Source organism: Drosophila simulans, chromosome X (assembly GCF_016746395.2).
Source record: "Drosophila simulans strain w501 chromosome X, Prin_Dsim_3.1, whole genome shotgun sequence".
NCBI lineage: Eukaryota > Metazoa > Arthropoda > Insecta > Diptera > Drosophilidae > Drosophila > Drosophila simulans.
The window spans coordinates 10,378,257-10,393,105 of record NC_052525.2 but is presented as its reverse complement, the minus strand read 5'-3'; the positions used below and the strand labels follow the sequence as shown (position 1 = coordinate 10,393,105).

Here is a 14,849-nt window from a genome sequence, read left to right as displayed (position 1 = left end):
AGGAATGAGGTAACTCTTTTCAAAACAGTCCAATAAAATAATATTGAATTTAAATGTGTTAATTTAAGTTTAACTTAAGCCAAACAGAAAATAGCCAATAATCATTCGATATATCCCGATTGTTCTGCGCTAGATTGTCATCACTGGTTACGACCTGTGCGATAGTTGGCCCGCCATCATCGATAGACCTCTCAGAAATTAAGAAAACAATATCAACATCAAGCTACTTAGTTCGCTGCATATTTCTAGTTAGTTTCCTTTGCTTTTCCCCTTTAGAGGCAATTAAAAATCGAGCAACAGCTCGCACAAAGGTTGCTAACATCCGTCCAGTTTCTGCCAACCATCGGCCATTGGCTATCGAAAAAAGATCGCTAGTGAATTAAATATCGCACATAGTTTTTTGCCCGCAAGACAGTTTTCGCAGTAACAACAACACCACTCACACAAACACACAGCACACTCAGCTAAAAACGTGTTAAAGTTCGCATTACTTTTTGTTGCATAAATTTTTAAGTGAATAATAGTATGATGCCAAAACGCGGCGGTGGCAGCAGCCAGCGGTACAACAACAACGTTGGCAATGGCGGCGGACGTTATACCGCTCCAGAGGATTTCGATGATTTTGGTCAGTACACGGGTGTGCAAGAAAATGAAATACCCCTCCAGTAACTAATATATTTGCATTCCTATAGATGTGGAGGATCGCCAGCGACGCAAGGATCGCAACAAGCGGCGCGTCAGCTTTAAACCCTCCCAAGCCCTACATAACAAGAAGGACATCAAGCTGCGACCCGAAGATTTGCGTCGTTGGGACGAGGATGATGACATGAGCGAAATGACCACGTCCACTAAGGTACCCACCACCCTCACATTTTATTCCTATGCAATTTTCTAATCTAATGCGTAATTAATTTCAACAGGATAGACCCACCTCCCGACGTCGGGGATCGCCCATTCCGCGCGGCAAGTTCGGCAAACTGATGCCCAACAGCTTTGGCTGGTACCAAGTCACGGTGAGTTTGGACTACCATGTCATATAGATATCATAGCAGCAATGGCCCAGACCAAAATCATGTGATTTGATAGTAGTTTTGTTACTAAGCTAAAGGAGCGAAAGCGTTCAGTCCTCCAGCGCCTGTTAGAAAACACTAAAGATCCAGAGAAATGCCAGATTTATAATGCCCGTCATTATACAAATTAATCGACTGTTCTACTTGATGGCTCCTTTTATGCGAAGTACATATATGTTAAATGTAGTTTTAAGTATTTAGATTAGATTCCAGACGTAGTAGGCGTTCAAACATATAATGTTTTGGTATATTTGTACACTGATCCAGTGCTTCACTAATTTCCCGCCCCTACATAGAACTACAAACCCCAGACTGGTCCATATAGATACCAGATTTACGACAGCAGCCATAGAACTATTTTTGGTCTCCAAGAACATCATGTGATTCGTCTGTTGGTTTTTTGTTTTGTTATTGACCAAAGATCGCGTTGAGGGAGCAAAATATCCGGCAAGAATCGCATAAGTTACAGCGAAATGTTGAGACTTATTTGTTTATTTGTACACTGCTTCAGAGCTCCAATGCCGACTTCCCGGCTGGGCTCTTTGTGTTTATTAATTAATTTCACTCGTAAAAATCGTAAACCAAACAAGCCAAAGTTGTGCCGGGGGGTACCTGCTCTACACGGCTAACGACAATCGGGTACTACAATTACAATTGCAATCCGACGAGCGGGCAAATAAATATTTATGGATGGCTAAACACAGTCGCCCACAGTGCCAGCCACAAGTGTTTGTCCCCACGAGCTAAAAGTGCAATGGAGTCGAGCCTTTGGTGGTTTGACAGTTGCCATGACCCTCACCCAAATGGGTTCCCATTTTAAGGGTTTGCGGGCCTGCGGTTGGGTTATCCTTCGCCTGGTTGCCACCTTATCCAGCCGCACGTGGTGCAACACAACAGGTCGCTATCTCTCGACGGGGTCGTAAATGCCATAGTAAAATGCCCAATGCTGGCTCTCCACCAACAAAAGCTTGCGGTTTCATTCCGTTTGGGCCTTTATTTCATCGACGGCCGGCAGACGGTGAAGACGTGTTCCAACGTCCGACGCCCCATAGAATATATCGCTTGAATCTCAAGAGTCCCGATTAGTGGCAACTTATCAGTTTGGAGTGATTAGATGTGCGATTAGGGTTCCGTCGGGGAAACCAGTCTAACACGTGCCCCCTTTAACCCGTCATCTGCAATGGCTACTTTGGGCGCCTGGGATTACACGATCCTGGCGGTGGTGCTGGTCATCTCCGTGGCGATTGGCATCTACTACCGTTTCGTGGGCGGCAAGCAGAGCACCACCACCGAATACCTTCTGGCGGATCGCTCCATGAACGTGGCGCCCGTGGCCTTTAGCCTGATGGCCAGTTTCATGTCGGCCGTCACAATATTGGGCGTATCCATGGAGAACTACCAGTACGGCACCATGTTCGTTCTGATCAACCTGTCGTATGTGTTGTCCACACCGGTGGCCGCCTACCTCATCATTCCGGTCTTCTATCGCCTAAAGACGGCCAGTGTGTACGAGTATCTGGAACTGCGGTTTGGCTATGCCACCCGATTGGCCGCCTCGCTGAGTTTCTCGCTCCAGATGGTCCTATACATGGGCATTGTGGTCTATGCGCCGGCTCTGGCCCTGGAAGCTGTCACTGGACTGAACCAGGTCTTCTCCATCGTAATTGTTGGAGTCGTGTGCACCTTCTATGCGACGCTCGGCGGAATGAAGGCCGTACTCATCACGGACATCTATCAGTCGCTCCTCATGTTCGCCGCTGTCTTCAGCGTAATCATCTGTGCCTGGGTGAAAGCAGGCAGCTTGGAAGTGATATGGCGCGTGGCGCAGGAAAATGGACGCATCGATCTGACCAACTTTAGTGTGGATCCCACGGAACGTCACACTTGGTTCACCCAGATTCTGGGCGGAAGTGCCACCTATCTGGCCATCTATGGTGTGAATCAAACGCAGGTCCAGCGCCTGATGGCGGTGAAGAGTTTGAGTGCTGCTCGAGCGGCCCTGTGGTGGTGCCTGCCCATTCTGTGCCTGCTTAGCCTGAGCACCTGCTTCTCCGGTCTGTGCATCTACTGGTACTACCGCGACTGTGATCCGCTGCTGGAGGGCAGAGTCAACTCGCGCGATCAAGTGATGCCGCTCTTTGTCGTGGACACGATGGGCGAGTACACCGGCTTGGCCGGCCTCTTCGTTTCGGGAATCTTTTGCGCCAGCCTCTCCACGATTAGTTCGATAATCAGCTCGCTGGCGGCCGTCACCCTGGAGGATTACCTCAAGCCCTTGGTCAGCTGCTGCGCCAAACGCACGCTCACCGACCGCCAGACCTTGTGGTACTCCAAGCTGTTGTCCCTGTTCTTCGGAGCCCTCTGCATTGGCATGGCCTTCATGGCGGGATCAATTGGCGGACTACTGCAGGCGGCACTGTCAATCTTCGGCATCATTGGAGGCCCTCTGCTGGGCCTCTTCACGCTGGGCATGTATGTGACCAAGGCGAATGAAAAGGGAGCCATTGGTGGGCTGCTCATATCGCTGGCGTTCTGCTTTTGGATCGGCTTCGGGCAACCGAAGCCACCGCTGGTCAGCTTGGATATGTCCACGGCTGGATGTCCGGTGGACAGGAGCTTCCCCCGCGACATTTTCCTCAAGACTGCTACAACGGTGGCCGAAGAAGAAGAGCATTTCTTTTACCTGTACAGGATCAGCTACATGTGGTACGCTGCCCTGGGCTTCCTGATAACCTTCTTTGGCGGATGGCTGCTGTCCTGGCTGTTTGCCCTGCTCAAATGGGACAACAATCGACGCATCTACCAGGATGCAGACTGCACGCTAATCAAGCACGATCTCTTCGTGCCGCCGATAGCCAAACGCTTGCAACGGCGACAAATGCCGCTCCTGGTGGTCACCGGCACCAGTTCGGAGATTGGCGGCATCACGACAGAGAGTGCTATGGCGCCGCCGCGGCTGGACGAGATCGAGTGGGAGAAACACAAGGCAGTTGCGTAGCTGAACATCACTTTTGTAGTTTCTTCTTTTTTTCTTTTGTAGCGCCGTTTTGACCTTAGTTACTTCCATTAGCTGAATGAAATGTTGGTTATAAGACCATATCACTGCAAAAAATAACTACTTTGCTGTACAATAATACGGTTTAGTTTATTTGCATTTCTATACGAGTCTAAAAATGAGGCACACTATAATTTGAAAGAATTGCTGCTGGAGCTACAATGTTCCTTATAATGTTCTAACGAAAGTCAGGTCGGAGAATATCATATAGTTGCCATAGTATGTATATCTGCATGGGTCATCCCACTTGGTTCTCCGAGGAGCGTACTACTAGCCTTTTTCTCTTGTCACACAAAATACATATATATTAAGCGAACTTTGGCTTTAAATAAACGAGCTTACTCATTAAGCAACTAAATTAACGCTCATCGATGGCCTGATTGGGCTGCTCCTCCGGTCCTTTGGCATTGTAAACGTTGCGATTCTGGGACAGATGCCAGAGGGCCAGTAGGCGGGCCAGCTCCGTGTAGGTTAGCTTGCGCAGGTCACGTCGATCGGCCAGCTTCACTCCGGCGGCCTCCAGCTCCTCCACCAATGTGACGGCATCGTATTCATCCTCCGGATTCTGCTCATCGCGTGGCGCAATTCTACCGACGTACTCCGACTCTGGCACCGCTTCGCTCTTCACCATGCGCTGATGCACCTGCTGCTGCTTATGCTGACGTTGCTGACCCAACGGCTCGTCGACATCTTTCAGCTCCTGTTCGGGAGTCATGGGCAGCGAACTGGCCAGGCTGGCCAGGCTGACCAGGCCGAGGATCACCAGGAAGATGACCGGAATGCTCTTGCACCCAATGGGTTTCATGTTTACGTCCGACTGCTAGTAGCTTTGCTGTGGCACTGCTGCCCGCCTCGCATGTCGATCGATCGTGGCCTGGACTCGACTCTCGGGGTGCGCTCCAATTTCTATCTGCCTTCCAGCCCGCTCGTTCGCTCGCTCGCTCGCTCTGCTCCCTATCGCTCACTCGAACGCCCCGTGTGGCAGTGCTGACCGGCGAAGACATTAGCTTTCTTCATCCAGCAGTTGGCTACTTTTTTCTTTTTTGGATACATTCGAATGCCATGGATTTTGGCATAGAATGTGCCTTTAAACTGCAAATAAGGCGGGTATATGTATTCCCTTATATAAATTTGTAATGTTATGAACAGTGAGAGTTTTAAGAAATATTGTTAACTATTCAAAAAATATTCAATTTCATTCAATTCGCTAGAAACGAAGCGCAGCACTGTCGTTTGGGGGGCTGCTTTTGATTGAAAAGTCAGTGTGTAGGGTCGATTAAATTATTTTATCTGCATATGCAGCACATACACTATACTATACACTATACAACATCGACCCCTCGTTCGGTGTGGTACATATGTTCGTTAATTGTCTGTGCCTCTTGTATTCTGTATGTAGTAGTCCTCGCATTTTGTCGTTTTTTATTGTGTATTCTTCTGTCCGCCTCCAATTCAATTTATCTGCGCAGTTTGTGCTCACTCGCTCGCCGTCTTCTATTTTCTGCATGCTGGTTTGGCCTAATCTTATCAGCTCTTATTCATAGCCAATTGAACGAGTTGTAATGGTCGAGAGTTTTTAATAATTCTGATAGATATGGGTTAATGGACGTCGCAACGCGTTAATCAGTCGCAATGCTTCCTTATACTAACTTAGTCAAAATATGAAGGTACAAGGTACAAACTGTTTATTGCTCTATTTGCAAAGCATACAATTCTTAGAACATAACACCAAGTAGATACCGCCGTCTAGAGTTCTAAATGCTTATCGCTAATTGGGCTTATTTAATTACTCACTGCTACAATTACTTTGCCTGCCTTCAGGCGTTGCTAAAAAGCTTTTTCATAAACAAATTGCATAGCATAGTCTAACTTGTTGTGCGCGACGAATCGGTGTCAACAAAGGAATTATTGTTAAATATATTGCGCTATTATGCGTTGAATTATAACGATTTGACAAATACACGTAACGACGTTCTTGAGCGACAATGGAAACTGAAAACAAGTCGAGATTGTCAAGTTGCATGTAACGTGCGACGACAGACGACCGACGACCGACGACGAAGTGTATTGATAAATGTGAATTCTAAATGGAAAATGGCAATAGCCAGCCTTATTTGCATTTTCCTAATGGATTCACATCTGGCATGCGAGCAAGCGACATATGCTATGCTATATCTACATATGTACGTATATATATATATATGGAATGGCCAAAACATTCCACTGACTGATCGTTGTTAGCTTTTATTAGACTGCAAACACGTGCCAACCCCCTTTTGGTTAGTTAGTCATTTTTGGCCGAGAATGAAAAGAAAGAAACAGAACTGTGAGCAGCGTTGATAACCGTGTTGTGGGCCAAACCGAACTGACTCACTGGCTAGGATAGCTCCGCCAGCTATGGGGGGCACACTATCGAAAGGCAACCAGTCCACTTGACGCTCTTTTGTGTGCATCTCCTCCTGATGTCATCGACCAACAATGCGTTGGATCGTTTCCCCTGCTTATCGCTGGCCAGTTGAACTGGCATATACCGCCGATTCCAACCTGCGCTCTCCTGCGGCTTCCCACCTTGCCAATCACTTATCCCACATTTGTACAGCAGATATCGGATGAGTGGATCTTGTTGAGTGCTGCTAAAACAAAAAAATGTGTACCAGTTTCTACTGAGAACTATCACTGATCACAGAAACGTTGAGAACTTCTATTTCTAACTATGATTGCGATTGTCAGTACATATTTTGAAACAAATGCATGTTTGATGCATCAATTGTTGAACATTATTCATAGAAATTGCATTGAACAGCGTTAATATAATCAAATCAAAAGCAGCACTTGTTTAATGCTATCTGTAGATAGTTAAAAAGTTATAGTTCTATATGAAATTATCCCATTGAATGCAAAAAAAAAAAGAAAAAGTGATTGATGATTTCCTGAATCGAAGCCACTTTATTGACTGCATTTGATTTGAGTGAGAACCCAAGTTTGCCTTTTTATAATTTAAAGCAAAGTGCAATATTTAGCGATTCAACAATTTATTACGATATTGAAATTCAGGCGCATAACAATTAATAATTACTCGTTAACAGCTTAACTTGATTCATATTCATATTCACATTGTTCGTATGTACATTTTTCTTTTAATTATTTATTACTTTAGTAGTATTCACACACTCACAACAGACTCACGCACACACTCACGCACACAAAAAGGTGTTAAAAAAAAAGGTTTTGGTTTTTTTTCATGGCAGCTAATCCTGCTCCTGCTCCTCGCTGGTGGTGGTCACCGTCTTCTCCTGCCGCGTGGTGCTAGTGGTGGTGCGTGTCAATGTGAAGACACCGGTGGAGCCCACCTCATCCAGCGGCTGGGCAATGATGGTCGATGTGGTGCTCTGGAAACGAGGTGTTAGACATTAGATGCTATATATATATAATGTTCGGATATCGTACGCCATTCTTGGTCTCCTCGGGACTCCACGAGCGTTTGTCATCCAAATCCTTCGAGCAACAGCCTCCCATTCTTTGGTTATCTATATATATGGTATAATTGGGTTGGTTTGGGATGCCTCTAGCGGTCTATACTGGTGTATATTGGGGGCCAGTAACTTGTTGCTGCTTCATCGGCGCACGTCTGTCAGCGAATGCCGGTGTTCGATGTGGTGTTCACTTGTTAGCCAAACGAACGAACCGAAAGCCCAACCCAACCCAACCCAAGCTGCGCCGCCAGCTGTGACTGCGACTGCGACGCCGGAGTTGGGTTGTCATAGCTATATAGCTCCATATCAATTCTAGAAATATGTCTCAGCCAGCCAGCCAGCCAGCCAGTACTCGCATTCGGTGTATATTGTATTGTGTTGAATACAATAAGTATATGTATAGCTCCATGTATGCCTGTGAGCTGTACAAACAAACCATTCACATTCCAAACAACCCACCCACCTCAGCGCCCTGGGGCGAAACTCTATGTTCCCGAGAATGTCAAATCCGATCTGATTCCGTCTTTGAAAGACACAGTCCACAGTCATCATCTTTATTTTCAAATGGGAACCACTGGCCTTGTCGCCTTAACGGCTCCATTTGCCCATCGAGCAGGTGCAGCGTGTCAACTCAAGGCTGCCATTGTTGTCTGTGTCCTATTTTGTGGCACTATTCGAAGTTGCAACCTTGCAACTAATGTTGAAGTCCTTCCTTCTTCCTGCGGCACATTGATAAAACAGCGTCATAAATAAAAAATAAACCAAATTGGCCATTGACAGATTAAATTGGGCTTTCAACTAATTAGCAGAGTTAGTTCCAAAAAGAATCAATAGCTTTGTAGTTTAGACCAAACTATATTTAAAGATCCTATGACACACCAAATTTGCGGGAAAATTCAAAAAGACAATGGTTGTAAATTAATAAAACACAACAATTTGTCAGTTTTGAATGCGATATCACGAGGGGGTTTATGTTGTTCGTTTGCTTTAGTCAATGGAAAGTTAGGGTTAACCATATCGGGGCAACCAATGGACGCCGGAGAGCCAAAATATACATATAATCGTATACAGCTAATGCCCGTAATAAATAAATTTATCGCATTAATGCGCAATGAATGAGTGGGCTAGATGTGCTGTGACTGTTCGCGGACTTATCTGCTTGATACTGTTGATATGAATAGGGTCGAGTGGATTGGCTTGGTTTGGGGGCATCGGGATGGATGGGAGTGGGTGCCGGCAACCATGAGCTGCTAGCTGGTGGCTGGGAGCAGGCAGCTGGCAGCTGGTCAGCATGGCGATCATTCACACGATCATTATGCGCATACGACCCCCCCATTGCTGTGCCCGAGTGTAACCGAAGTGATCCTATAAATTGAATTACCTACCACTGATTCCAGTGAATCTCTGAAGCACATAGCACCATTGCCATCCATATATGGCGCACATGTGCACGTACATATGTACGTCTGGATGCGATGCAGTCAGTGCGATTAGATAGCCATCGAGCAATAATAATAATAATAACAATAATAGCCAAGTGACCGATATTGCGTATCGCTGACCTTCGGTCATCGGTGTCAGAGGAAGTGGTAACTCGGTTCCACTCCCTCTTCGTCATCCACCACACTCGTAATTAAATCACTGAAGGCTTGAATGATAAGACTGCTCCGCCCACAAAAAACCATGTAATTAGGTGACGAGTTCCACGCATAGCTCTGCTCAATGGTAATGAATGGCATGCCAATCAGTGTACACACATAGGTAGAATAACAATATTATACATATTTTATAATATATAGTAGAAAGTGTTTTAGGTTGAGAAGATCCCAGTAAGCCAACTGAATAATGTCAAATATTACGGCTTGCTTTCACAGACGTGTACGTGATTTTGAGACTTTTGAAGCTATCTCTCCGTTTTGGGTGATCTATCGCAGAACCAACACGAAATATGGAGCACTGCTGGCATGAGTTGGCCGATGAGATAATTCCGGTCGCTGCTATCTGTGCACCATATGAGTTTATATAATAATCAACAGACGACGTCTAATGGTTTCCCTTTTTCCGCATATTTGTTTTTGCAGCTACAAAACGCCCAGATATACGAGAAGGAAACACTCTTGCGTGCACTCTTGGCAGCGATGTCGCCACATGTCTTCATTCCTCAATATTGGCGGGTAGAGCGAAACTGCGTGGTCTTCTTTACGGACGACTATGAGGCGGCCGAACGCATTCAACATCTGGGCAGGCATGGCCATCTTCCAGATGGCTATCGTCTAATGCCACGCGTGCGAAGCGGTATACCACTGGTGGCCATCGACGATGCCTTCAAGGAGAAGATGAAGGTCACAATGGCCAAGCGTTACAATATACAAACCAAGGCGCTGGATCTTTCCCGGTTCCATGCCGATCCGGATCTCAAGCATATTTTCTGCCCACTTTTCCGTCAGAATGTGATGGGCGCTGCCCTTGACATTATCTGCGACAATATACCCGACTTGGAGGCCCTTAATCTGAATGACAACTCCATTACCAGCATGGAGGCGTTCAAGGGTGTGGAGAAACGCATACCGAACCTCAAGATTCTCTATTTGGGGGATAACAAGGTTAGTGTTGATTATAGATAGTCACTTTTTCAATAACTGACCGACGACCATTGCCTTTTCCAGATACCATCTTTGGCCCACCTTGTCGTGCTTCGCAATCTGGCCATCGTGGAACTCGTTTTAAAGAACAATCCCTGCCGTTCCCGCTACAAGGATTCCCAGCAGTTTATCAGGTATACTATGGTGTGATTCGTTGATCTTCTAACTTTTCTAGTGGATGCTGCCGCATATTCGACGTGGGATCTGTCGCGTCAGGAGTTACAGAGGAATTAGGATTACCACATTTCCATTGTTCTGTTGTCTCCATTCCGTTTCTTTGATGCAAATGCGCTGCAGAATTGGGGACCAATGTCAGGTGTTGCCTGCGTCCAAAGTTTAAAGCAGCTGAGAAGGCAAAGGCATTTTGGAAATATTTTCCGTACCAGCTGTCTTAAAGCCAGGACAGATCGTGTGCAGCGGAATGGATTTTGGGCAGAGCAAAAAAAAAAGGAAAGATAAAAAAGATGTCAAGTTAACAAAAAAAAAAAAAAAAAAACGAAAAACAAGATAAAAAAAATGTACAGTGAAGCCCAAGCCAATTGCACTAAGCTTTCGACGATGTGGCAACGCTGAACTAAGGACGCGACGCAACTGTACTTTTGACATACACCGGCACCGTTCGTACTTCCACTTGAGCAGGCGGACGTGCAGCAGTCCCAAAGCGAATCACATTAACGCATTAACATCGACAAAGATCAATTATTTTACGAATAACAAGTAATCCACCGAACCCACCCACCGCGCACCCCGCTACAACACACACGGGCGCACGCATGTAGCCACTCCACGCCAGCGCACGCACGCATGCGCATGCGCATATGCAGTTGTGTTCGTGCCACATCCAAAGCTGCGTGCTCTGTGCGCGCCGTTGCGCCTTGCATTGTCGTGTCGCCGCTTGTTGATTTTGCGGTGGTTGCCAAGAAGTGGAGGCAGAGTGGTGCGCAGCGTCCAGCAGGAGCAAAAACGACTACCAAGACGGAGGACACAACACTGACTGACTCTCGTGACTCACGGACATTCTGCTGGCGCCAGCGGCCGCCGCGTTCTTTTGCCAGTCGATTACAATTTACAATTAGTTTTTTCGGCTTTGTTGGGCGCACGAGCCGCCTGCGGATGCGACGTGCTTGAACATGACGCGACGAACACAAGTTACACAGCAGTCAGCTTTGAAAGCCACTTTTTGCTTGTGGCCACTGAAAAAATAGAAATGTAAAAAAAAAAAAACGAAAAAAAGAAAAAGAAAAAGGTGTTAAAAAAAAAACAAACTAAAAATACAAAAGAGAAAACACCACAAAAAAGATGCCCCGGCACAATGCACTGCTCAATTGTACTTTTCCGCTGTACTTTTCACATCAAACCATTGAAGGCACAACAATGGCCAAGCTCCTAGTGCCTCTGCCTCTTCAGCTGATCAAAGCTCCGCCAATTTGTGTGTGAGCCGGTCGAGTAACGGTGAAGCTATATCAAAGATACATACTCCGCTTGAGGAGGAGAAGTAGTCACATCTGGCCACTGACTAATCTGCAACTCCTGCAGCGCATACATCCCAAATCCCCCCAACCCCAACATGTAAAAAATAAACACCCATTCAATTATTATTTCTCGCTATTTAACTCGCATATCCTTCATTGCCTACCTGTGCTAATGCCAACAAAAATACGGCCGAATGTCCACTATTTACAGCGAAGTACGTCGCAAGTTTCCCAAACTGCTTAAATTGGTAAGTTCTATTTGTAAGTGCCCCCGTCCTTTACCAAATCGATGGGAATTCCCTAAAAATCGTACTCAGCTTCCATTGTTGTTATGCACACACATGGATGGATCTAAGGTTTGGAATATCCTTACCGATCATTTGGCTCATCAATTCCCATCACAGCTAGGCAATCACACGACCATAACCAAATTAAATCCCATCTAGGACGAAGAGACCCTGGAGCCGCAGATCACATTTGATCTAGCCGAGCAGGAACGTCTTCTCGAAACGAAGGCATCCTACCTGTGCGACGTCGCTGGCGCCGAGGTGGTGCGCCAGTTCCTGGACCAGTACTTCCGCATATTTGACTCGGACAATCGGCAAGCTCTGCTAGATGCCTACCATGAGAAAACGATGCTCTCCATATCGATGCCTTCGGCCAGTCAGGCGGGCAGGTGAGCATATGGTGCTCGATAATAAGCGAATACCACCCATTCATTAATCGCATTCATGTCCTTCAGATTGAACAGTTTCTGGAAATTCAATCGCAATCTCCGGCGCTTGTTAAACGGCGAAGAGAATTGCATACGAAACTTGAAGTACGGACGCCTGGCCTGTGTTTCCACATTGGATGAATGGCCAAAAACGCAGCACGACCGTCGCACCTTCACCGTCGACCTGACCATCTACAATGTAAGTAAAGATTTTAAATTCTATTAGCTTAAACTAAATATCTTATCTCTTCCCATTCAGACTTCAATGATGGTTTTCACCGTGACGGGATTGTTCAAGGAGCTGAACGCCGAGCCCAGCAATCCCGGCTCCATGGAATTGTATGACGTTCGCCACTTTGCCCGCACCTACGTGGTGGTGCCACAGAATAATGGTTTTTGTATCCGCAACGAGACGATCTTCATCACAAACGCCTCGCACGAGCAGGTGCGAGAGTTCAAGCGATCGCAGCACCAGCCTGCTCCCGGAGCTATGCCCTCCACTTCCAGTGCGGTGGCCAGTCCTCAAGCCGGGGCAGTGGCGGGTCTGCAGGGTCGTCTGAATGCGTTGAGCGTGACCACTGGGCCGGTGGCTATACTACCAGGAGATCCGCTGGCGGCCACCGCGCCGGTGAACAGCGGCAGTGCCGCCATATCGGCAACAGCAGTGGCACCTGGCGCCCAGGATGAGAACACTAAAATGCAAATGATTCAGGCCATGAGCGCCCAAAGCCAAATGAATGTGATCTGGAGTCGGAAGTAAGATCCAAATGACAATCCAACAATAGCTAGATGAAGTAGTTAACCCATTTCTTCATTTAACAGATGCCTGGAGGAAACGAATTGGGACTATAACCATGCCGCCTTTGTGTTCGAGCAACTATTCAAGGAGAACCAAATACCGCCTGAGGCTTTTATCAAGTAAAACGCATTGGAGTTCCCGTAGGACAGAGCCGAGTGCCACATCCACATAATCGAATGTTGTTTTTTTTTATTGGTCTTGTAATTAAATTTTTTTGTTTATTTAATTATTAGAGAAACCTCTATATAATAATATTAAGCTGCGAAGTTGTGTGCACATGCGGGCAGTAGCAATGGTTATCCCAGCACTGCGGGCAATGTGCCTCAACGGTCCCAGTTCTTCGGTAGATTAGTTTAACTCTCCTTAAGTTCCGCCCGCAGATCCGCTGGTTTACATTGAAGCCAGGACGAGTCTGCGAACGGTAGTCCCTTTAGAGTTTAAAGTTGTTTTAGATTCCTAAGCACATTCAAACACACGCAACACGACAACACCATTAAACGTAATGCAACAATGTTGTCGAAACGAAAGAAACCCAATTATTATTATTATTTAAATATATACGACGATACCCAAATCAAGGCGATAGTCGAAAAGCACGGGTCGCGCCAATAATCCTATATTTCCCGCTTTCCCAGGTCCTCGACTCGCCTTACATTTTGTATACAAGGACCATAGAATAAAAAGAAACATTTTGACCACTGTATAAATTTTGTAACGACTCGGAAACAAACATTACCTTTATTTCTTAATAGAAAAAATGATTCGATTTAGCCGTAAGTTGGATTGAATTTAAGTGTGCGATATATAAAAATTATATACATTAAAGCAAAAGCGTAGAATCATAAATAAATTTTTCAGAATAGAATGTAATACCTGCGTTTTATTTTACCATTTGTTGTTCTACAAATAATGAAGTCAATTGGAGTGCACAAATGTGAATCACATATTTGAATTTTTTCTAAAGAATAAAGAGAGTTTAAACGTAACGTAAGAATGACCGACAATGAAGTTTTTAACGCTAGGTGTCGCCAACAGAAAACTGAACCTGAAATCGCAGCTAGGTGGCGCTAATAATCTATGTAAGTAACGTGTCAAATATATACAGGCGCTAGATGGCGCTCTGGTATTACGTTTGTACACAAATATAGGAATTTAAGATTACAGTATTATGTTTTAATATAAAATTAGACATTTAAGAATATTTTTTATTTTTTTTAACTAGTCAAAGTATTTTCAAATGCTGATACTTTAAAACTTTCTCGCAAATAGTAAGAGAGTAAGAAATAATATAGAATAACTATTATCAGTAAAGTTTAATATTCTTATTATTTAACTTCAATTAACCTACAGTTGATATACTATTAATGGCTTGAAATTCGTGTTTAAATGACTTTTTCTTTCGCTTTGATAATATTTAAATAATAAATAGACTTTGAGGGTCAAAAAATATTTCAATGGCCATAATCTGGGAAGTCGAGATACTTCATTAATGGTAACCAGTTCGGGGCGCCTGGGAGCAACTCCTTGGGCTCATTGTCATCCTTCCCGCTCAGACGAGGCAGCGCCCAAATGTGTCTGGAAATAGGGCCCATAGGTACCAGGACCAGGACAAGGACGAGGACC

General features: G+C 45.5%; 4 protein-coding genes across 4 annotated transcripts; 2 read left to right on the top strand and 2 right to left on the bottom strand.

The window, feature by feature from the left end:
• Positions 1-154: 154 nt before the first annotated feature.
• On the top strand, positions 155-14,096 carry LOC6725625 (nuclear RNA export factor 1). Its single transcript, XM_016172753.3, has 10 exons — positions 155-625; positions 693-853; positions 921-1,013; positions 9,680-10,201; positions 10,265-10,374; positions 11,924-11,960; positions 12,159-12,388; positions 12,455-12,626; positions 12,687-13,183; positions 13,250-14,096. The coding sequence occupies exons 1-10, from the start codon at positions 526-528 to the stop codon at positions 13,347-13,349; spliced, it is 2,022 nt and encodes a 673-aa protein (XP_016038834.1). The 5' UTR covers positions 155-525; the 3' UTR covers positions 13,350-14,096.
• Positions 1,048-4,487, top strand: LOC27208266 (putative sodium-dependent multivitamin transporter). Its single transcript, XM_016183858.3, has one exon. The coding sequence runs from the start codon at positions 2,251-2,253 to the stop codon at positions 4,066-4,068; it is 1,818 nt and encodes a 605-aa protein (XP_016038838.1). The 5' UTR covers positions 1,048-2,250; the 3' UTR covers positions 4,069-4,487.
• LOC6725627 lies at positions 4,197-5,155 on the bottom strand. The gene is made up of 2 exons (XM_016173695.3): positions 4,468-5,155; positions 4,197-4,408 (listed from the first exon to the last, which is right to left on the bottom strand). Exon 1 carries the CDS (start codon positions 4,928-4,930, stop codon positions 4,484-4,486), a length of 447 nt encoding a protein of 148 aa, XP_016038837.1. The 5' UTR covers positions 4,931-5,155; the 3' UTR covers positions 4,197-4,408; positions 4,468-4,483.
• Positions 7,141-7,856, bottom strand: LOC6725626. Its single transcript, XM_016173694.2, has 2 exons — positions 7,573-7,856; positions 7,141-7,514 (listed from the first exon to the last, which is right to left on the bottom strand). The coding sequence occupies exons 1-2, from the start codon at positions 7,639-7,641 to the stop codon at positions 7,374-7,376; spliced, it is 210 nt and encodes a 69-aa protein (XP_016038836.1). The 5' UTR covers positions 7,642-7,856; the 3' UTR covers positions 7,141-7,373.
• Positions 14,097-14,849: the final 753 nt, after the last annotated feature.